General features: G+C 67.2%; 1 protein-coding gene across 2 annotated transcripts in view; it reads left to right on the top strand.

Moving 5' to 3' along the window:
* The first annotated feature begins 336 nt into the window (after positions 1 to 336).
* The window catches only part of TTYH3 (tweety family member 3), a 28,641-nt gene continuing 7,563 nt past the window's right edge, over positions 337 to 21,414 (top strand). For both annotated transcript variants that reach the window (XM_080676394.1, XM_080676395.1), the window contains exons 1-11: positions 337 to 669; positions 12,445 to 12,614; positions 12,871 to 12,982; positions 13,121 to 13,341; positions 13,673 to 13,768; positions 14,021 to 14,093; positions 14,395 to 14,470; positions 16,642 to 16,697; positions 17,323 to 17,415; positions 18,460 to 18,552; positions 18,702 to 18,838. In XM_080676394.1, coding sequence (XP_080532520.1) covers positions 547 to 669; positions 12,445 to 12,614; positions 12,871 to 12,982; positions 13,121 to 13,341; positions 13,673 to 13,768; positions 14,021 to 14,093; positions 14,395 to 14,470; positions 16,642 to 16,697; positions 17,323 to 17,415; positions 18,460 to 18,552; positions 18,702 to 18,838 — 1,250 coding nt within the window. In that variant the 5' untranslated portion in view covers positions 337 to 546. The remainder of the gene's footprint in view (positions 670 to 12,444; positions 12,615 to 12,870; positions 12,983 to 13,120; positions 13,342 to 13,672; positions 13,769 to 14,020; positions 14,094 to 14,394; positions 14,471 to 16,641; positions 16,698 to 17,322; positions 17,416 to 18,459; positions 18,553 to 18,701; positions 18,839 to 21,414) is intronic.

The following is a 21,414-nucleotide window of genomic DNA, read 5'->3' as shown; positions in this document are numbered from 1 at the left end:
AAGCTGAATGAACGTGCAATAGTGGAACCAACGAGCTACGGCTCCGGCCCGGGGTGCGGGGGGCGGGGAGGGGGCGCAGCCAGCGTTCCGAGCCCCCTCCCCATTCGCGGGCGGGGAGAGGGCGCTGGTCCTCCCGTCTTCCCTGCCCAGCGCCCCTCGGCCGGGGGGGGAGGAGTTACGGTGGGCGGAGCCTAGCGCCACGTGCCAATAGCGACGCGGGGGCGGAGCCGGAGAGCCGCGGGGGGGCGGGTCCGGAGGGTGGCGGGCCAATGGCGGGGCGGGGGCGGGCCGGCGGCGGCGGGCGGGGGCGCGCGGAGGCGGCGGCGGCGGCGAACAAAGAGGCGGCGGGCACGGGCGGCCGAGCGGAGCCGAGCGCAGACGAGCACAGCCGAGCCGGGCCGAGCCGGGCCGAGCCGGGCCGGGCCGGGCCCAAGAGCGCGCAGGCGATGCGGGCGACCAGGCCGGGGTCGGCGGGCCCCTGAACCCGACGCCCCGGGCCAGCGAGGAGCCGCGCGGCGGCCGCGTGTCCGAGGCGGCCGGCCCGCCATGGCCGGGGTCAGCTACACGGCGCCCTGGTGGGTGAGCCTCCTGCACCGGCTGCCGCACTTGAGCCTGCGCTGGGAGGCCACCGGCAGCCAGTTCCGGCCCGAGGACCCCGACTACCAGCAGGTGACCTGGGCCCCCGGGTAGGGGGTCGCGGGTCGCGGGTCGGGGGTCAGGGCGCCGGGTCACGGCCCTTCCTTTCAAAGGTCGGAAGACTCCCCTCCCCCATCGATGGTCACGGCCCCCTCCTCCTCTGGGTCGCGAGCCCCTCCCCGAAGGTCGCTGCCCCCTCCTCTGTGAGGGTCTGAAGACGCCCCCCTCCACTTCCATCTGGAATCGGGCTGCTCCCCCTGCGTGAGGGTCTCCTTCTGGGTCATGGGTCACTCCTTTCCCAGCGTACAAGGACCCCCTGCCCCCATCGAGGGTCCGGGGCCCTCCTGCAGTCTCGCTTCCCTTCTGGGGTCACTTGAGGCCCTCTTTTCTGGGGTTCCGTGGAGCCACCTCCCTCCCGTCCATGGAGCCCCTCTGCCAGCTGTCAGCTCCTGCCCAGGCCCCTGTCCATCACTGGGGGCTGTTGCAGGGCAGAGCCGGCTCCCCAGAGGACCCCACGGCGCTGAGACCCAGCGGGATGGGGCAGTGTGTGCTGGGGGTCGCCTCTGCCGCTGGAGCAGGGGCTGGAGCAGGGCCGGGACCGGCTGTGGGCTGTGCCTTCCTGCCGGCGGATCCCGGTTCCAGCCCTGAGGACCGGGTGCAGGAACCCCTCTGGGCTGCGTCTGGCAATCATTGCACAGCCTCCGGGGTGGGTGCCATGGGCTTTGCTCGTCAAGACGGCCTGAGAGTCCCGTATCCCGTGGACCGTGTCCCTCCCCGCCTGTGCAGAACTCTGCTCCCCGTGGCCTCCCTTCTCCAGGGCAGAGAGCCAGAAGCCGAGGGCGAGGATGCCATGGGCACCCCGGCTCCCGGCCCTGCTGAGCAGGTTAGGAAGGGGGCGAGGGATTGGCCCCGGCATGCCCGAGGCAGCACAAGTGTATAAAACCAGCACCCACATTCTAGAGGCCCAGCCCCGGGGGGCGGCCAGTGGGGGCAGCTCCTGTGCCTCCAGGAACTTTGTGCAATGGCCCTGCCTCACCTGCCCCGGGGCCTCTGCCTCACCTGCCCCGGGGCCTCTGCCTCACCTGCCCCGGGGGCCCTGCCTCACCTGCCCCGGGGGCCCTGCCTCACCTGCCCCGGGGGCTCTGCGTCCACAGGCCAGGGCTGGGCTTGACCTGAGGAGGTTCCCTGCCACCCTTCATCTGGGGCACCTGGGCTGTCTGCCGCCCGAGCTGTCCTGCTGGCCCGTGAGCTGCCACCACTGCCAGCTGCCAACCACGCTGGGACTGGCTGCCCGGCTCCTGGTCTCCGGGTGCCCCCCCCCCCCATGTGCCAGCTGGGATTCCAGGACACCCGGTAGAGAGTGAGCCCGGGGCAGACACCTGAGGCGCTGGGAGGCCTGGGGTGGGGGCCAGGCACCCCTGGGCACAGCCTGGCCTCCTGCAGGGCCCTTTGCCCCCCAGAGGACCCTGCTTCTGGACCAGCCTCCTGAGTGTGTCCCCTCCTCTGCCGTGGGAGGGCTCTGACTCACGCTCTCTCCTGCCTCCTCTCCGAGAAGCGGAATGAGCCACTGAATAATTCACGGGGTGGAAACCAGCCGTCCCCATCCCGCCCCCTGCTCCCGGCGTGGGCCGCGGGCGAGCAGGCCTGGTGCGCGGGCCGCCTCTGCCTCGGAGCCGGTGCCCTCGGACGAGCGCTCGGCCTCATCCCGACACCCCGGCTGGCGTGCCTTCTCTGTCGGGGCGCCCTGGAATGCGAGGGCCCCGGCCCTGCTCCCTGCTGGAGCCTCCCCTGGGTGGGTGGGCGATGGGTGCCCTGGGCCTCGGCCTGGGGCCCCTTCCTGCCTCCCCTGGCGAAGCCTTCCTCGCTGTGGGAAAGGTGGGGCCTGGGGCTGCAGTGGGGTGGCGTGGGAGACCGGCCTTTGCCCTCCTTGGCTGTTTCCTGCCCCCACCACCCGCTGTTGGGAGCCATGGTGAACCCCACTGGAAAGCCCCAGGGGTGACCCGTTTTTGGAATTCTGTGTGGGGACATCTGTCACACAAGCCTGGGAGGTGAGGACTCTCTCCATTGTACAGATTAGCAAACCGAGGCTCGGAGAGGAGACTGGCTCGGGATCACGTAGCGAGGTCATACTCTACCCTTTCTCATTCTTGCTCACTGCCCTCACCAGTGCAGGGGGTTCTGGAAGCTCCAAACGGATGGAGAAAAGCGGGTATGGCCTGGTGTAATAGTGCTGTGGCGGGGTCAGGGCAGGGCCTGCTGGGGCCTGGCAGTCAGGGAAGGCTTCCTGGGGGAGGTGTTCTTGGCCTTCCATGGAGGCTGCAAAGCCAGACTGTGGTCGGCCACCGCCTGGGACTTGCCTGGAGCCTGGTCTGCCGTGGGCACACTGGGCCCATCTTCCAGGCCAGATGGTAGCTTTGCCTCAGATTTGCCCAGTGCACGGGGGGCGAGGGGGGGGGGCGGTGGGGTGGGGGGGTAGCTTTCTTAATAAGAGCCTGAGTACTTGGATGTTTCCAGCAAGACCCTAAACATAGACTGAGGTAGCTGTGAGAGACCTTGGGGAAGAGGGTTCCAGGCAGGGGTACAGCACATGCAAAGGCCCTGGGGCGGGGAAGCCCGAGCCTCAGCCCCAAATAAGAGAGTCCCTCTGGTCTGCGCATGCTGCCTGAGCGGGGGTTTGAGACCACGAGGGGGTCTCCCATCAGAACACAGCACCCACCGCCGTTTAATGCGACTCAAGCAAGGTCAGCCCACGCCTGACAGCGGCTTGGTGGCAGAGCGGTCACGTCCGACGGGTGGGGCTGGCCCTGATGTCATCCTCGCCGCTAACGGGAAGGAAACTCGCTCTGGTGAAACAACGGCCTTTATCGCCCCTCTCCTCGTGTACGAGAGGAATACACCTCCGTGGAGCATTTGGGAAATAGGAAAGAGCTTGAGACAGAAAAAGGCCCTCCCCGCGGGGGTCCGTCCGCGCACTTATCCCGGGGCGCGGGGGAGGGGGCGGCCGCGGAGAACTGGAATCGCGCCGTGTGCCCTCAGTCACCTGCCTTTAAGCGTCACGTGTTCGGGACCGTGTCCACGGTCCTTGGTTCCTGAGGCTTGGCCTGCATCCCAGGTGGCAGTCCGGATTCGGAGGCTGCAGGGGACAGAACCGTTCGAAACGACAGAGCACCTGGGGGCCGGCGGAAGCTTCTACAGCACCCCCTGCATGGACAGAGCTCACGAGCTTGGCTTTGGGGTGCAGGGCCCATGCACGGGTGGGGGCCAGGGAGCCCCCCCTGGGCCCTATGGACTCTGCCTGGGCCCCTCCTGGCCAGTACCCAGGTCCCGGGGAAGAATCCAATTGGCTGAGCTGGGGTCTGGCCTGCCTCTGCCACCAACTGTGCCCCCCCTCCCCACCCCCCGCTGAGGGGTCGGTGTGGGCCAGACCGTGTCCCCGCCTGGCGTGGTGCGGGGTCTGCACCACCAGCCACCAGCTCTGTTGTTAGGCTCCTCGGCTCCTGGTTTTGGAGGGTCTGAGGCCGGTGACCAGCTCTGCCGGGGGACGCGTGGGGCAGGGACGTCAGCTGTGATGCCGGGCCAGGGGGTCTCAGGCTCTGGGTGGCTCTGACCTCCAGGCCACAGCCGCGGTGCCAGAGAGGCTCCTGCTCTTTGCTTACACGCATTTTCTGGGCTCCATCACCCCCACAGAAGCAGAGCCGAGGCCACTGGCACCCCCTGCCCGTGCACTGAGCCCCGAGCAGCTTCTGAGTTGGGGGGAAGAGGGGAGGCCCCCTGGCCCTTTGCCTGGACCCCTCCCCCCAGGCAGCTCTGCTGAGTCCTCTGCTGGAGAAGAGGAACCGAATCTGCAGACAGATGGGTCACCAAGTGGGAAGTACCCCATGTGGCCCCCGAGGAGTTGGGGCCCAGGACGGGGGCAGTGGCAGAACCCTGGGAGCTCCCGAGTCTCAGGGCTGCTGCAGTCCTGCGGGGGGAGGGCCCTCGGTGTGCTGGGGCCGCCATGGGCACACACCGGGCTGTCACCCGAGCAGGGGCCACTCCCCAAAGGGCACCCCTGGCGGAGGCGCTGAGGGGTCCCTCCTGGAGACAGGAGGCAGATGCCAGCAAAGTTGGGTCTGCTGCTGCCCCCCGGGCCCCCGGGGCTCCGTGGCAGGCAGCCATCTGCTGGGGCAGCGGTGTCCTTGTCATGCATGGGGACTGGAGGGCTGTGGTGGGCCTTGGTCAAGGCCAGGCCTCCAGCCCAGTGCCAGAGGCAGGAGGGAGCTGTCCCGGTGCCAGCTGGCCACGAGGCCACTCTTGTTCTTGTGTGGAGCCAGGGAAGGCACCTGGTGTGGGGCGTGCCCTCAAGAAGCAGGGTGGGTGGAGCCAAGGTCACAGGTGGGTGGGCGGGCCCTCTGTGAGCCTCCCTTTCCACACCGCTTGCCCAAGGCCTGGGCTTTGTGTGCCCAGAGGAGCTGGGGCACACATGTGTATGAGCGCGCACACATGTATGAGCGTGCACACATGTGTATGAACGTGCACACATGTGTATGAGCATGCACACGTGTGTATGAGCCTGCACACCTGCAGTCAGAGCTCGGGCATATGCAGGCCTGCACACCTGTGCCACCCTCCACCCTCAGTGCCCCTCTCCTGCTACAGGAGGCTGGTTGAGGCCTGGGTCCCCATGGGAGGGCGGGGCGCTGTGGGGGGCCGGCGTGCCAGCGGGGCTATTTCCTCCTGCAGGCCCTGCTATGGCCGGGCCTGTCCTTTGTTGACCTAGGGCATGGGGTGAGGCCGGGCTCCCCAAAGCCTCGGTGACCACTTCTGCCTCTGAGAAGGGGGGCTGCCTGCTCTGGCCCTGGGCACCCAGGCTGGGTCCCTGACCGGTGCGGGGCGCTCGGTCCAGGTCTGGCCCGTGCCCCTCAGGCCTCATCTTCCTGGTGGAGACCAGCCCCGATGATGCCACAGCCCCACCTGAGACCGGGCCGGGCCCCCAGAGGGGGCGGCGGAGAGGTGCTCGCAGAGCCTTGGTGGAGGGCAGAGGGGTTTTCTGGGTGTCACGCTGGGCGGTATTGGAGCAGCGACCGAAATAGACGCACGGCGCATCCGGCACCAGGCAGCCCAGGTGCGGGTCTGTGGCGTCTGCTCGGCCCTCCGGCGGCGGGTGTGGGGGAGAGCAGGCCTCGGCACTTCCTCCACGTGGGCCTGGCTGCAGGGGAGGGGGTGGCTGGGCCTGGGGGTGACTGGTCAGAGCTCCCCTGGACCCCTGGGCTCGGGACACGTGGTTCCTGGCGGGGAGGCGAGCGTAGTGTGTGCGGAGCAGAGAGAACGTGAGCGCAGCCAGTGTCTGCGCCCTGCTGGCCCGGACCTTGGACCTCGGACCTCGGCACTCGGCGGGGAGGGTGGGAGGGACTTGGACAGAAAGCGGGGCCCCTCTCAGGCTCCCGCAGGGCCGCGAGCTCACCGGCATGGAATTCGAGAAACCCAAGCCAGCTCGATGGAAATGTGTTTTTAATTTCTGGCCGGCATCTGGGAGCCGCAGCCAAGCCTGAGAGGGGCGGGGGCTGTGGCCGCGGCCGTGCACAGCCAGCGCGGCACCCCTCGGCCTGGGCCCTGGGCCCTCAGCCCGGCACCCCTCGGCCTGGGCCCTGGGCCCTCAGCGCGGCACCCCTCGGCCTGGGCCCTCAGCGCGGCACCCCTCTGCCTGGGCCCTGGGCCCTCAGCGCCGCACCCCTCCGCCTGGCCCGGGAGGTGCAGGGGCCTTTTCTGGAGCTTTCCTCCTCTGGCCTGTGCGGCTCCGGCCCTGCCTCCGTCGCTTAAGTGTGGGCCCTGGGTCCCTTCTGGCCTCAGGCTCCCAGGCCTGGGAAGTGGGTGCCTCCCCGTCTGGGTGGTCTGGAGACCAGCGAGCCTGTGGGTGCTGAGGCAGAGAGCCAGCCCTTAGGGGAGCCGGCTCCTCTGGGGTGTGCGCCTTCCCAGCAGGCGCCCCAGGCACAGAGGGTTCAGCCCAGCGCCCCCTCCCCTCTTCTCACTGCGCACCCAGGGCTCCAACCAGGACGCGTGGGGGCTCCCTGGATGCCCTGACCCGGTCTTCCTGTGGAGAAGGCAGTGCTGGGGCCCACTGCTCCCCCCACCTCTGTCTGCCCCGCCCACTCACTAGAGCCCCCACTCTGCCTCCTGGCACTGCCTCAGCTGCCCGTGGCCCCCCAGGATCCAGGTCTGCAGCCTGGACCTGTGCTGGGCCTTTGCACAGCTGGCACCCACTGACACCCCCTGTCGCTTCTGCACCCGGTCCTTCCGAGCCTCCGGCCTGCGCTGCGGGGTCTGGGGGACGCTGGCCTTCCCAGCCTCGGCCTCTGTGCTCCCGCAGGCTGTCCTGTCAGCGAGGCCGGTGGTGCCAGCATGTGGGCAGGCACTGAGGGCCCAGGCCCCTCGGGAGGCCTCCCTGTCCCACGTGTTGGGAGCGGGGAGGCCTAGGCCGCCTCCAGGGCTCTCCTGCCAGAGGCTACAGGCCGCTGCCACCCTGAGCTGTGCCTGAGGGCGTCCCCTGACCTCTCCAGCTGCTGGGTGCACGTGGCTGCCCACAGCGAGGCTGGCCAAGAGGTCACGCTGTGGCCGGGGCAGCAGGGTGCGGGGATGTGTCCTCTGGGGCTGGGTCAGGGCCCCTGTGAGGGTCCCCAGGGGCGGAGGCTGTGGACTGGGGCGGGCAGAGGGCCGGAGCCGGTGCCCGGGAGCCGTGGGGGTGACTGCGCCGTGTGTGGTGTGCTCCCCGCTGGGGGCACATGGATGTGCTGGGCGGGCCATGCGTGGCGCTGGTGGCCTGGGGCATTTTGGGGCGGCCCGTGCTGGTGCTGAGCTGCCACTCTGCACCGGTGGGGTGCCCACACGGTATCTGACAGGTGTGTTCAGGCCAACAAAGGAGCGGCTGGCGGGCCCAGCTCGAGGCCGCGACCTCCCACACCCTCTGGCACTGTGATGCCACAGCCCTGATGGCATGGAGCTGGGGATGGAGCTGGGCCTTGGGCTGCACAACTCTTAGTAAGATTCGGGGCGCGCCCTCTCCTCGTGGGGCTGGCTTGGGGCCCCTTGCAGCCAGGCTGCCAGCAAGCTTGGGGCTGAGCCAGGACCTCCCCTCCCACCCCGTGGGACTGCCTCCCACAGGACAGCACTGCCCTGGGCCCCTTCCCGCCAGGTCGGGTGGGGGCTGGGACCTGAGCCCGGACTGGGATGGAGACAGTCTGGCTCATCGGTGTTTCGGGGGAGGTGGGGGGCTTTGGGGGCCTTAGGGCACCGGGAGAGTGTGGGCTCAGGGCAGGGCCCGCTCCTGGATACGCTTCCGGTGGGGGCTGCAGGGTCCTTGAAAAGGATGCGTGGTCCAGGCTGGAAATGGAGCGGTGGGGTCAGGAGGGCACGTGGGCTGGGGCGCGTGTGGCCATCCGAGCCCTTACTGCTCGCGTCCTCGCTGAGCCCGGGGCATTCCTGGCGCTGCGGGTGGCTGGTGGCCAGTGCTGTGGCCGGCGGTCAGGACGCGGCCCAAGCATCTCTCCTCGCTGACCGGGGGCTGACATCACTTCCATCGCAGACGGAAAATTCCATGTGGTCAGAGCCCAGATGCTGAAAGGCAGTCCTGCTCTTTCTGAATGGGCCCTGGAAAGCCCGGACGGACACCGGACGCCAGTGAGCGGGCGATGGGGGGGGGGGGGGGGGGGGCGGGGAAGCCTCGCGGGCTGATCCCTGGGACTCTGCCTTCAGGAACTGGGGCAGAGGCCACGCTTGGCACCTGGCCCCGGGGACAGGAGGACGGGCGTGCTGGCGGCCGCGCTGGGCCAGGACCCGGGTTTCCTCCTGCTCCTCCCGGGGGCTGGGATACAGGGCCCCGTTTGCCTTGCAGGGCTGCCCAGGGCCACGCTAGCCACCCACTGTCCTTGCGTTAAGGCTCCAGGGAGGAAGCCGCCCGGTCTGTCGAAGCTTGGGGTGGGGGTCCTGAGGGCCCCGCGTTTCTGAGCACCCACTGTGTGCCAGGCTTCGGCCCACAGGGCACCACCCCTGCTAATGGATGAGCTTACTGAGGCCTTCCCAGCGCCCCCTGGGGGAAGTGGGCAGAGACCAGGCCAGGTGGTGGGAGGGGGTCCCTGTCGTCAGGCAGACAGACGGGGGAGCAGGCCCTGACGCTGGACACCTGGCTCCGTGTGCAGGGCTAGGGGCCCGGGGGGGCACCTGGGCCTCCCCCTGCCACTGCCTCCCGCGCTTGAGGAACCGCTGCCCTCATGTACCCCCCTCGGAGCCCAGGCCACACTCTCACTCTCTTGGGCACAGGTCCCACCCTTGACCAGCTCCCTGACGCAGGGAGGCCTGTCCCCCCAGCCCGGGATGGGCGTGTCCTTCTCCCCCAGGCAGGTGACCGCCGGCCCCTTCTGCCCCTTCAGTCTCTGACGAGTGTCTGTCTGATGCCCAGGTCCTTGGGACACGCTCACCCACAATCCCTGAAAGTTTATAGCCACTGCTGGGAGCTCATGGGGCAACTCCTTTATGTGCATGTGTGAACATGAGTGTGTGTGTGTGTGTGTGTGTGTGTGAGAATCTGTGTGGGTGTGAACATGTGGGGGCATGCGCGTGTGGACGTGGGTGTGCTCACACTCACCTTGTCTGTGATCTGTCCTGGGCACCCTCCCCCGCAGCCAGGGTGCCCCTCGCCTCCTGTCCCCAGCCCACCAGGCTGCCTGTGGGCAGGGGCTCCCCAAGGAGGCGCTCTTCTAAGCCTGAGGGAGCACCCCAGCAGTGATGTCCCCACTCCGTCTGCTGGTGGAGGAACAGGCGCCGAGGTTAGTCAGACTCCACGTCACATCTAGAACCAGGCAGAGGGGCCCGGTTGAACCTGGGCACCCTGGTTCCCTGAGGGCTGTCCCCTCTGGGGCCTGAGTTTGGGGGGGACTGAGGGAGCCGGGCAGGAGGCCGTCCCCCAGGCCTCCTGGTGGCTGCATCCAGGAAGTTTCGTGATCTCGCAGCAGGGACTGTGCGGCAGACAGCGCCCTGAACGGCCCCACATCGGCCCGGGGTGCCAGGCCCTCTCCCCTGACAGCGGTGGGAAGTGCCGCCCTGTCTCCATGCCCCGAGGCCGCCCACGCCCAGCTGGAAAGAGCTGCTCAGGTTTCTGGGTTTGTGTTTTAATTATAAAGTAGTGCGTGTTTGTGGCTTAAAAAAAAAAGAAAACCCCCAAAAAACAACCCACAACGACAAAAACGAAGTGAATCAAAGCTGTAGAGGAAGATCCAGGCAAGGTACAGGCGCGGCCTGCCCGCTGCGGGGCTGGAGGGAGGGCAGGCAGGCCCTGGCACCTCCCGGACCTGGGAGCCCAGCTGTGCCTCGCCCCGGGTGCCAGGATCTCGTCCGGCCAGTGATGCTTAGGCTGCCTCTGCTTGCTCATCTGGCAAAGGGAGTGGGTGGTCCTGGCGCCAAGGCGGCGATCCGGCGCGCTCCGTCCTGGCCAGCTCCCTGCAGGCCGAGCTCCACGCCCGCCCGATGCGCCTCCTCGCCCGGGAGTGTCTCTGGGAGAACGCCTGCCTGGGGGCTGTCTTTTTCACATTTTAAAAAAATATATATTTTATTGATTTTTTACAGAGAGGAAGGGAGAGGGATAGAGAGTGAGAAACATCGATGAGAAAGAAACACGGATCAGCTGCCTCCTGCACGCGCCCTACTGGGGACGTGCCCGCAACCAAGGTACATGCCCTTGACCGGAATCGAACCCGCGACCCTTCAGTTCACAGGCCGACGCTCTATCCACTGAGCCACACTGGTTAGGGCTCATTTTTATTTTTTTAAATTGATATCAGGGAGGGAGAGAGAGACACATCAACGATGAGGGAGAATCATCCATCGGCCGCCCCCCCCCACACCCCCTACTGGGGATCGAGCCCGAAATCCATGCATGTGCCCTGACCAAGAATCGAACCGTGACCTCTGGGTTCATAGGTTGACGCTCAACCACTGAGCCATGCCGGCCGGCCGGGCTGGGCGCCGTCTTTAAGCTGTGTTCTGGATGTGGCGGTGGGGCCCTGCCCCCCCAGATTGCGGCCCCCAGCGCGGGGGAGGCTGTTGGGGAGCAGAGGGTAACATCCAGCAGGGCTGCCACTGCGTGCGGAGATGGGCCAGTCTGGGAGGCCTGCAGAGCCGGTGGGAGCAGGGCGGGCAGGTCTTGGGGGCTCAGTGGGGTGGCGGCTTCTAGGTGGGGGTGGGGGTGTCTGATGGAGAGCTCAGGGAGGGACCAGGAGGCTGGATGGGCTTCGGCTGTGGACGTGAGGCACCCCTTGGAGCCAGGGCCCCGGGGCAGTGGGCTGGACTGCGGCACCTCCGAGCAGGGCCCAGCTGTGCGTGTGAGGGTGACCCGGGGAACCCACCGCATGGCGCTCTTCCAAGCCCCCTAATGTTCACTGACGCCCCGTGTTGGGCAGTGCTGGGTGGGGGAGGGGTGGTGCCTGATACCAGGCCCCTCAAGGTGAATGTGCCCCACCAGGACTGGGTCCTGGCCCGTCTGCCCCTGTGACCTTGGGCAAGCTGACCGCCCCCCCCCCCCCGCCCCAATCCTTGGAGTCCCCGCTGACACACCAATGCCCCGGGACCTGGAGAGAGCCTCGCGCTGAGAGGTGGCTCTCTCTGGTGCTCCCCCCACTAGGCCCGCTCCCCATCCAGCGGGTGAGCAGTGGGTGGCTGCACCCACGCCCACTGTGCCCAGATTGCTTGCTGGGCAGCCTGTGGGAAGGGCTGGTGCAGCCTGGACTGCCACCCCCAGTGGTGCCCTGGCCTTCCCCAAGCCAGTGCCTCCTCCCCCTGCTGCCTGGCAACCGTCTCCCGGGAGACAGCAGCTGGCAGGGCTGGGATGCAGCAGCCCCGGTGCCTCTGGTCCAGTCTCCTCTCAGGGGCCCTGCGGGGGGCAGGCGGACCTGGGGTGTTCCACCCCCAACAGCTCCCAGGCTCAGGCCCAGGGACGGCACCGCTGCTGAGGGCAGGGAGTGTGTGTCCAGGGTCCTCCTGAGGTCGGTGCAGCGAGGCAGCTGAGGAGCGCCCAGTGGTCACACCACAACTGGGGTGGTGCCTGTGGGGGGCACCTCCACGTGTTAGGCCTTACCTGCCCCTCCCGTGAGGGGCCCACGGCCCTGTACCCCAGAGGGGACAGGACGTGGGCGTGTGTCCTTCCTCCATCCCTTCTCTGAAGTTCTTCATCCGCGAAATGGGGTATTGGGGGCTCTGTGCTGCCTCCTCCCCCGCCCCCGCAGAGGGCCCGGCCCAGGGCTGAGCCCGCGGCAGGCAGCAGGTCAACTGCTTCCCTCGGGGCCCCCACCTCCGTGACAGGAGGGTGCCCCCTGGGTCGCGGTGGGCTTCGGGGGCTCCAAGGTGTGAAAAGGCGGCTGGGTCCAGAGCGGGCTGAGGGCGAGGATGGGGCGGATGCCAACAGCCTCCCCAGGCCCCGCTGTGTGCCTGGTCCTGCCGCGGACAGGCGTGGGTTTCCCGGCTCTGCCTGCCTCTTCTGGGAGACCCGCACCCCGCACCCCGCCCCAGCGCCGCCTCACAGGCTCTGCGGGAGGACCCTGTTCAAACGACCTGCCTTGGGTTCTGGGGCCCCGGAGGCGGTAGGCTCCCCTGGGGAGGGTGCAGGCCTGCGAGGTGTCCCAGATCTGGGCGACCACAGGCACTGCCCGAGGGCTTGGGGGGCCCGGTCCCCAGGCTGGGGGGCCCTCTGGGAGCACGTGCCCTGGCCCCGCGTGCTGGTGCGATTGGGCGGGTTAGTGTGGGGCAGGGAGTCCACACCGCCAGCGCCCCCCCTCCCCCCCGCAGGCGCTGCTGCTGCTCGGGGCCACCGCGCTGGCCTGCCTCGCCCTGGACCTCCTCTTCCTGCTGCTCTACTCCTTCTGGCTGTGCTGCCGGCGGCGCAAGAGCGAGGAGCACCTGGACGCCGACTGCTGCTGCACCGCCTGGTGCGTCATCATCGCCACGCTGGTGTGCAGGTGAGCGGCGGGGCGGGGCGGGGCGGGGCGGGGCGGGGCGGGGCGGGGCGGGGCGGGGCGGGGCGGGGCGGGGCCTGGCGGGGCGGGGCCTGGCGGGGCGGGGCGGGGCCTGGCGGGGCGGGGCCTGGCGGGGCGGGGCCTGGCGGGGCGGGGCCTGGCGGGGCGGGGCCTGGCGGGGCGGGGCCTGGCGGGGCGGGGCCTGGCGGGGCGGGGCCGGGGCCTCCCAGCGCCCTCACGTGGCCTTGCCCTGTCCCAGCGCCGGCATCGCCGTGGGGTTCTATGGCAACGGGGAGACCAGCGACGGCATCCATCGGGCCACCTACTCGCTCCGCCACGCCAACCGCACGGTGGCGGGGGTCCAGGACCGCGTGAGTGGCTGCCGAGATGGGAGGGGCGCTCCCTGCTGCTGCCCCCGCGTCTGCTCACGCCCGAGCCCGCGGGAAGGGGTGGGCGGAGGGGGTGGTTGGAGCGGGGCGGTCCGCACGCTCACAGCTCACCTGGCGCAGGTGTGGGACACCGCGGCCGCCCTGAACCTCACGGCGGAGCCCGGCCTGCAGAGCCTGGAGCAGCAGCTGGCCGCCCGGCCCGAGCCCCTGCGCGCGGTGCGGCGGCTGCAGGGCCTGCTGGGCGCGCTGCTGGGCTACACGGCCGCCATCCCGTTCTGGAGGAACGCCGCCGTGTCCCTGGAGGCGCTGGCCGAGCAGGTGGACCTCTACGACTGGTACAGGTGCGCCCGCCTCTCCTGCCGCCCCCACCTCCCAGCTCCCCCTCCAGGGCCCCGCGCTCCCAGCACCAGGGCCTGGGCTGTGGGTTGGAGGGGCCGGGTCTGCAGTAGCCACTCTGGCAGGAGGCCCCGGGGGGCCGTCTAAGCATTGGCCTGCAGGCCACATTGCCCCGAAAGGGCCCTCTGGGCCCGGCTGTTGGCCTCGGTCAGCTGGCCCACAGATGGATGCCTGGCCTGCCCAGCCCCCGCCCCCGCCCTTACCCCCCCCCCCGCCCCCACCCTTACCCCTCCCCCCAGCTCCAAGCCGCGGAGCCCACACCCCCGTGCTCTGCAGGTGGCTGGGTTACCTGGGCCTGCTGCTGCTGGACGTGGCCATCTGCCTGCTGGTGCTGGTCGGCCTCATCCGCAGCTCCAAGGGCATCCTCGTCGGGTGAGTTGTGGGCCTGGGCCCAGGGGTGGGGGGAGGCACCCAAGCCGGTCTCCCTGCGTCAGCCCCTCCTCACCCTCCTTCCTCAGCGGGTCAAGCACAGGGTGTGCCTGGGGAGGAGGCCCTGGTCCAGTGTGGGCGGTCCCCCCGGGGTGCCCTGGGGCCTGGCCCTCTGGCCTGCATCACCGCAGGTGGCCTGAACCTCCACCACCCCCCCTCACCTGGGGGGGTGCTGATTGGCTGTCATTGCCCCAGGGTCTGCCTGCTGGGGGTCCTGGCCCTGATCATCAGCTGGGGTGCACTAGGCTTGGAGCTGGCTGCGTCTGTGGTGAGTGGCAGCCGGGATCCCTGTCTGCTGGGCGGAGTCATGGGGGGAGCCACACTTCTCGCCCTCACCCTCCAAAGGGGCGGGTCCTGTCCTTGGCACACAGCAAGTCAGTGCCCCCAGGGTCCAGATGCCGGGCCTAGAGGCCGTCCCTGCCCAGCACCTGCCGGGAGTGCCTAGAGCCTGTTCAGGGGCCGGACCCTGACCCCGGGGGTGGGGTGACCAGGCTCTATCTACCTCTGAGAGCGGAGGGTTGGGGGGCCTAGCTTGGTAATCCCATTTTCCTTGCCTACGTTCATGCCAGGGCTCCAGTGACTTCTGTGTGGATCCCGACACCTTTGTGACCAGGATGGTGGAGGAGCACTCGGTGCTGAGTAGGGGTGAGCCTGCGGCCGCACCTGAGCTGGCACCAGGGGCGGGGCTGGGAGGCCACCTGAGCGAGGCCGAGGCATCCTCGCCCTGATGGACCTGGGTCTGGGTCTGCATTTGGGTCTGGGTCCGGGTCCAGGTCTGGGTGTGGGTCCGGGTCTGGGTCCGGGTGTGGGTCCGGGTCCGGGTCTGGGTCTGGGTCCGGGTCTAGGTCCAGGTCCTGGTCTGGGTCCGGGTGTGGGTCCGGGTCCGGGTCTGGGTCTGGGTCCGGGTCCAGGTCCAGGTCCTGGTCTGGGTCCGGGTGTGGGTCCGGGTGTGGGTCCGGGTCCGGGTCCGGGTCTGCATCTGGGTCTGGGTCCGGGTCTGCATCTGGGTCCGGGTCCAGGTCCAGGTTCAGGTCGGGTCCGGGTCTGGGTCCGGGTCCGGGTGTGGGTCTGGGTCTGGGTCTGGGTCCGGGTCCGGGTGTGGGTCTGGGTCTGGGTCTGCATCTGGGTCTGGGTCCGGGTGTGGGTCCGGGTCCAGGTCTGGGTCCGGGTCCGGGTCTGGGTCTGGGTCCGGGTGTGGGTCTGCATCTGGGTCTGGGTCTGGGTGTGGGGGACGCAGGACTTGCCCAGAACAAGAAGCTAGTGAGTGAGCAGTAACACGCGTGGGAGGCTATGAATTGACAGGCGCCGTGAGTCCAGGGATGAGGGAGAGGGAGGGGACAGGTGACAGTGGGGAGGGTGGCGATGGGGTGAGGGGAGCAAGTGGTGGGGGAAGCGGTGATGATAGCTGCTCAGGCAGTGGTCAGGGTGGCCTGCCAAAGAGGCGGCGCTAAAATTGAGCCAGAAGAGGGCGGTGCAGCATTCCTGCGGCAGGAAACAGAGCTGCTGGGAGAGGAGAGGGTGAGAGGCATCAGGGCAGGTTGTGTCCGGACGGGACTCAGGACGGAAGGACAGCACGTTGGAGGGTGGGGAGCAGGGGAGATGGCTGCCTTCAGCTGCTGGTGCGCGGCCTCAGCAGGGAGCGGGGTGAGCCTGCAGGCAGGGAAGGGGCCTGGGGTGCGGTGTCCATGCTGCCTGCACACGCACGGTGCCTACAGGCTGTGCGGAGGGGGCGGAGCTGGCGGGACTTCCCCAGAAGTGGGTGCAGGGGACGGGGCAGGACTCCAGGCTGTGGGCTGAGTGGGGGGCAGAGCACGGGGGTGCCGAGTGGCCCTCATGGAACCATCCTACCCCCTTTGCCCAAGAAAGCCCCGGGTGAGTGAGGCCGGCTTCGGCTTATTTGATTAAGGAGCCGTTTCCACCTCAGCCTGGGGCACCCCCTGCGGGGGGCGGGGGGCGGCCCCGTCTGCGCGGGTCTGGCAGGGCCAATGACAGCTGGCCTTGGTGCATAGCCCGGCCTCGCCAGCTCTGGGCCCTGGGCACGCGCGAGCAGCCGCCTCACGTGGGGTCGCGGCGGAGCGGGTGTGTCCTGCTTCAACATGAGCTTGCAGAGCCCAGACCTGCGGGGCCACGTGGGGGGGGGGCAGCCTGCCCTCCCTCCTGCGCTGGGTGGGCCCAGAGTCCCAGGAAGGGGCGCCGAGAGCCCGTGTCCCTGTTCGGGGGCCAGACCTGCCCCCCCTGCCCCAGGGTCCCCTTCTTTAGACACCTGCTTAAGGGGGTTGCGACGGACAGGCCACCTGTGTGTGCCGGGCCCTCAGCTGTGACTCGGGGCTGCATGCCTTTCTCTTTAGGGTGACACTCTGGCCTCAGGAGTGTTCTCCCCCGGTGACCCCTGAGCAGGTGCTCCCGGGCCTTCCGAGTCCCCGCCCCCCAGTGCCCTGTCCGCTGCTCCAGAGGGAGGGCAGGTGCGGCGCTGCCCCCGGGAGAGAATCGAGCACCCCGTGCTGTGTGTGGGGACACACTCCGAGCAGAAGGGTCTGGACCCTGCCCGGGGCTCCCTGGAGACCACACCCACCCTCACACGTGAACGTAGGCACTCAGTGCAGACAGACCGGCACCCACCCGGGCACACCCACCCACGTGCACGTGCAGGTACGCACACACATGCCAATGCGTGTGCGCCCACAGAATGCAGTGTACACGCTGATGTGCACACAGGTGTGTCCGCGCACACACGTGTGCTTGTGTGAGCACACACGTAGCCACGCGCGCACAGACAGGGAAGTGGCCGTCGCTGAGCCGCCGGCCTCTCTCCGCAGACACCCTGCAGTACTACCTGGCCTGCTCGCCCCGCGCCGCCAGCCCCTTCCAGCAGGTGAGCGCTCAGCTGCCCCGCCCCACCCGCCCCGCGGAGGGACGGCCTCCGTCTGGAGCACAGGCAGGCCCCGCCCTTCATCTCGAATGTCCGCAGCCCATCCGGCCCACGCTCGGCCACTGACCCTAGGCCGTGGGAGACGGCTGGGCGGACACCGGCTTGATGTCACTGAGAGCCCCTGTGGGGTGGCCTGCTGGTGCCCTCCAACCCCTGGGCCTCACTCCCTCCGTGTCCTGGGCTGCGCTGGGCCAGCCCCACAAGCAAAGCCAGTGGGTGGGCGTGGCGGGGCCCAGGGAAGCCTCGTCCAGGAGGGTCCTGTGTCCCCCCTGGGACAACAGGGCAGGTGTGGGCGTGGGTTTGAGGGGCACCCTGAGTCTGCTGCCCGCCGCTCCCCGTGACGGGACCACCTGCTTTAAAGATGCCGTGCTGCTGTGCCTATGTCTTCCGGGTGCCTGGCCCCTGCCGGCCAGGGCGGGGTGTCCCGCCAGCCTCCAGAGCAGACTGCTGGCGCCCCTCGGGCCCTGGCGCAGCCGCTCACCCTGGACCCCCCTGTGGGCAGGGCTGCGGTGGGGGGTGGGGACGCGGGCTGCGGGCCTGCTGCCACGGCCGGCTCTCTCTGGAGCAGACGCTGTCGGGCAGCCACAAGGCGCTGGTGGAGATGCAGGACATCGTGGCCGAGCTCCTGAAGACCGTCCCCCGGGAGCACCCGGCCACCAAGGTGAGGGCGGGGCGGGGCCCCACACGCACCGGTGGTGACTCCAGCCGGGCGAGGTCACCCCTCCCTCCGTTTCCCTGAGGGTTTTTGGTGGGTTCTTTAAAAAGTTCTGCTTCTTATTTTAAAAATCATACAAATTCTTTATATTTAGAAGGTGAGGAAACTGGGAACAGACGTAAAGACCCACCTGGGCGGGACCCTGCAAAGGTGCGTCCCTGGGGGCGTCCTGGGCACTCGGGACTGTGCTTTCCCGGTGCCCCAGGGCCCAGCCTGGGACACACACACACACGCACGCACACACGCGTGCACACACGGTCCACAGCCCACCCCGGCCTCCCCTCTGGTGTTTTGCACCTGAGTGGGGAGGTAGGTGTGTCACCTGCTTGGGTTTCTTCAAAGTCACCCGGGGCGGCTTAGACATCTGCGCCTCAGCCCTGGAGGCTCAAGTCCACGGTCAGATGTGGGCAGGCTGGCTGCTCCTGCCGTCTGTCTCCTTGGCGTGCAGACACATCACAATGTGGGCACACAACGAAGACGCACACAGCGCGGACAACACGTAGACGCACAACAGTGCAACATACACAGCGCAGACACAACAACGTAGACGAACAACAGTGCAACGTACACAGCGCGGACAACAACGTAGACGAACAATGCAACGCACACAGTGCAGACACACACCACGCAGACGCACTGCAGCCCAACCGCACGATCGGGCTCGCTCTGCACCGTGTTTTCGGGAACGTTTGCTATGTGAAAGGTTGTGGAAACCGTCCTTTGTCTCTAACTGTTCCTGGAATTGCAACTTTTGAAAGAACCGGCCGTGTCAGGAGACGTGGGTATTTCTGTCCCGCCTTCACGGTAGAGGACCGCACGGCGGTGGCCGGCCGCGGACTCTGGGGCTGCAGCTTCTAAAGGCCCAGGACCCTGAGGCCCGTGCCGAGTCACAGGGTTGAGGGTGGCCTCGTGCAGGGGGTTGGGGCGGGTGGAGACCTGGAGGCTCCCCCTCCTGACCGTGTACTGACCCGGCGCGGCGTGTGCCCCCAGGACCCTCTGCTCCGCGTGCAGGAGGCGCTGAACGGCACGGAGGTGAACCTGCAGCACCTCACCGCGCTGGTGGACTGCCGCAGCCTGCACCTGGTGAGCGCGCGGGCCAGGGCTGCTGGGGGCGGGGGTGGGGGGGACAGCCCAGCCTGGAGGCCAGCTGCCTGGGGCGGGGACGGTCCAGCATGTCCGTCTCACCTGCCGCCCGTCTCCGGTCGCTGGGCCTGCCTCTCCTGCGGCCTCAGGACTACGTGCAGGCGCTGACCGGCCTCTGCTATGACGGCGTCGAGGGCCTCATCTACCTGGCCCTCTTCTCCTTCGTCACCGCGCTCATGTTCAGCTCCATCGTCTGCAGCGTCCCCCACACCTGGCAGCAGAAAAGGTGAGGGGCCCGAGGCCCGCAGCTTCCCCAGCCCCGGCACTGGCCACTTCAGGGAACTGCCCTCCGATACTCTGTCCCCGTGCCCCGAGCTAGGGACGAGGGCCTGCTCCCCTCCCATGCCTGTACGCCTCCTAGACGAGCAGCCGTTTCATAGATGGCAGACTGGGTCTAGAGGGGCTCCCAGCCCGGGGCTGCTGGTCCGGAGCCGGAAGGAGACCCAGGGCTCCTGCCCGTGGTGCTGGCGCCATGCCCCCGCTCGTCCGCGCCTCCGGTTCAGCCTGTCTCCCCGTCCCCGTCCCCGTCCCCGTCCCCGTCCCCGTCCAGACATGCAGGGTTTGGTTGCGGGGGCCACCTGGCTGGCTATGGGGACTCACAGCTGCGCAGGGGGGGCCTCTGGTGGCCCTGCCTCAGTCTCCCCAGTCAGCACTGGGTTGGGTGGTGTATCGGGTGCCGGCCCCTCCTCCTCGGGCCCCCAGGGCTTACCTCCCACAGCTACCACCTCCCGCCTGTGGCCGGGGCTGCTCTCGGGTGGCCCAGCAGCTTGGATGGCGATCCCTCGGGTCAGAGCTCTTCCCTTCGACTCACTCTGTTGTTTTCTGTTGTGGAGGCGCTGCTGCTGCTGCTGCTGGTGTTCATGGTGATGGTGGCGGTGGTGATGGTGGTGGTGGTGATGGTGATAGTGATGGTGGTAGAGATGGTGGCGATGGCAGTGATTGCGGTGTTGGTGCTGGTGATGGTGGTGATGGTGGTGGTGGTAGAGATGGTGGTGATGGTGGTGGTGGTGGTGGTGATAGTGATGGTGGTAGAGATGGTGATGATGCTGGTAATGGTGGTGGTGATGGTGCTGGTGTGATAGTGATGGTGGCGGTGGTGATGGTGGTGATGGTGATAGTGATGGTGGTAGAGATGGTGGTGATGGTGATGATGGTGATGGCCGGCGGTGGTGATGGTGATGATGATGGTGATGGCTGGCGGTGGTGATGGTGATGGTGGTGATGGTGATGATGGTGATGGCTGGCGGTGGTGATGGTGATGGTGATGATGGTGGTGATGGTGGTGATGATGGTGATGATGGTGATGGCTGGCGGTGGTGATGGTGATAGTGATGGTGGTAGAGATGGTGGTGATGGTGGTGCTGGTGGTGCTGGTGTGATAGTGATGGTGGCGGTGGTGATGGTGATAGTGATGGTGGTAGAGATGGTGGTGATGGTGATGTTGATGATGATGATGGTGATGATGGTGGTAATGGTGGTGGTGATGGTGCTGGTGTGATAGTGATGGTGGCGGTGGTGGCAGTGGTAGGAAAGATGGCAGCGGTAGGAGTGTCTGGCTTGGATTCAGACCCTGACTCTCCCCCTGCTTCTTGGGTGACTATCAACAGTCACTTAACCTGGTGGCCTCAACTTCCCGAGTGACTTGGTGTACCCCCGCCCCCTGCAGAGGCTCCGAGGAGGACAGGGTGGCGGAGGCCGAGGGCAGTGGCCACTGATGAGTCACTGGTGTGAGCATGCACCTGGCGTGGCTGGTTATTGGTGCTCAGCCATCGCTACCCCTGTCCTGCCCACCCCACTGCGCGGAGGGTGACGCAGACCCTCGGAGGCCACCCAGCTGGTGGTGGGGAGGGGGGACCAGGCGAGGCGGCCGAGTCCTAAGAGAGCCCGAGGCCCGGGCCCTGGCCCGCAGCAGCCCGAGCGGAGTGGAGGAGGGGCACGGGCCGCAGAGCAGGGAGGCCCGAGTCCGGCTCCTTGGTGCAGGTCAGCCCCGTGGGCCTGCGCACGCCCCCCGCCCCCCCGAGGGACCTCCCTTCTTCTTTTTTCTTTTTTAACATATTTTATTGATTTCAGAGAGGAAGGGAGAAGGAGAGAGAGAGAGAAACATCCACAATGAGAGGGAATCATTGATCGGCTGCCTCCTGCACGCCCCCTATGGGGATCGAGCCCGCAACCCAGGTACATGCCCTTGACTAGAATCGAACCTGGGACCCTTCAGTCCGCAGGCCAACGCCATATCCACTGAGCCAAACCGGCCAGGGCTTTGCTCCCTTCCTTTTTTTTTTTTTTTTTTTAATCTTTATTGTTCAGATTATTACAATTGTTCCTCTTTTTTCCCCCCATAGCTCCCCTCCACCCAGTTCCCACCCCACCCTCTGCCCTTACCTCCCCGCCACTGTCCTCATCCATAGGTGTACGACCTTTGTCCAGTCTCTTCCCGCACCCCCCACATTCCTTTCCCCCTGAGAATTGTCAGTCCACTCCCTTTCTATGCCCCTGATTCTATTATATCACCAGTTTATTCTGTTCATCAGATTTTTTATTCGCTTGATTTTTAGATTCACTCGTTGATAGATATGTATTTGTTGTTCATAATTTTTATCTTTACCTTTTTCTTCTTCTTCCTCTTCTTTAAGAATACCTTTCAGCATTTCATATAATACTGGTTTGGTGGTGATGAACTCCTTTAGCTTTTTCTTATCTGTGAAGCTCTTCATCTGACCTTCAATTCTGAATGATAGCTTTGCTGGGTAGCGTAATCTTGGTTGTAGGTTCTTGCTATTCATCACTTTGAATATTTCTTGC

This window comes from Plecotus auritus, assembly GCF_963455305.1.
Source record: "Plecotus auritus genome assembly, chromosome: 6".
Classification (NCBI taxonomy): domain Eukaryota; kingdom Metazoa; phylum Chordata; class Mammalia; order Chiroptera; family Vespertilionidae; genus Plecotus; species Plecotus auritus.
The sequence above is the reverse complement of the archived record's forward strand: the minus strand, read 5'-3'. Positions and strand labels throughout refer to the sequence as shown.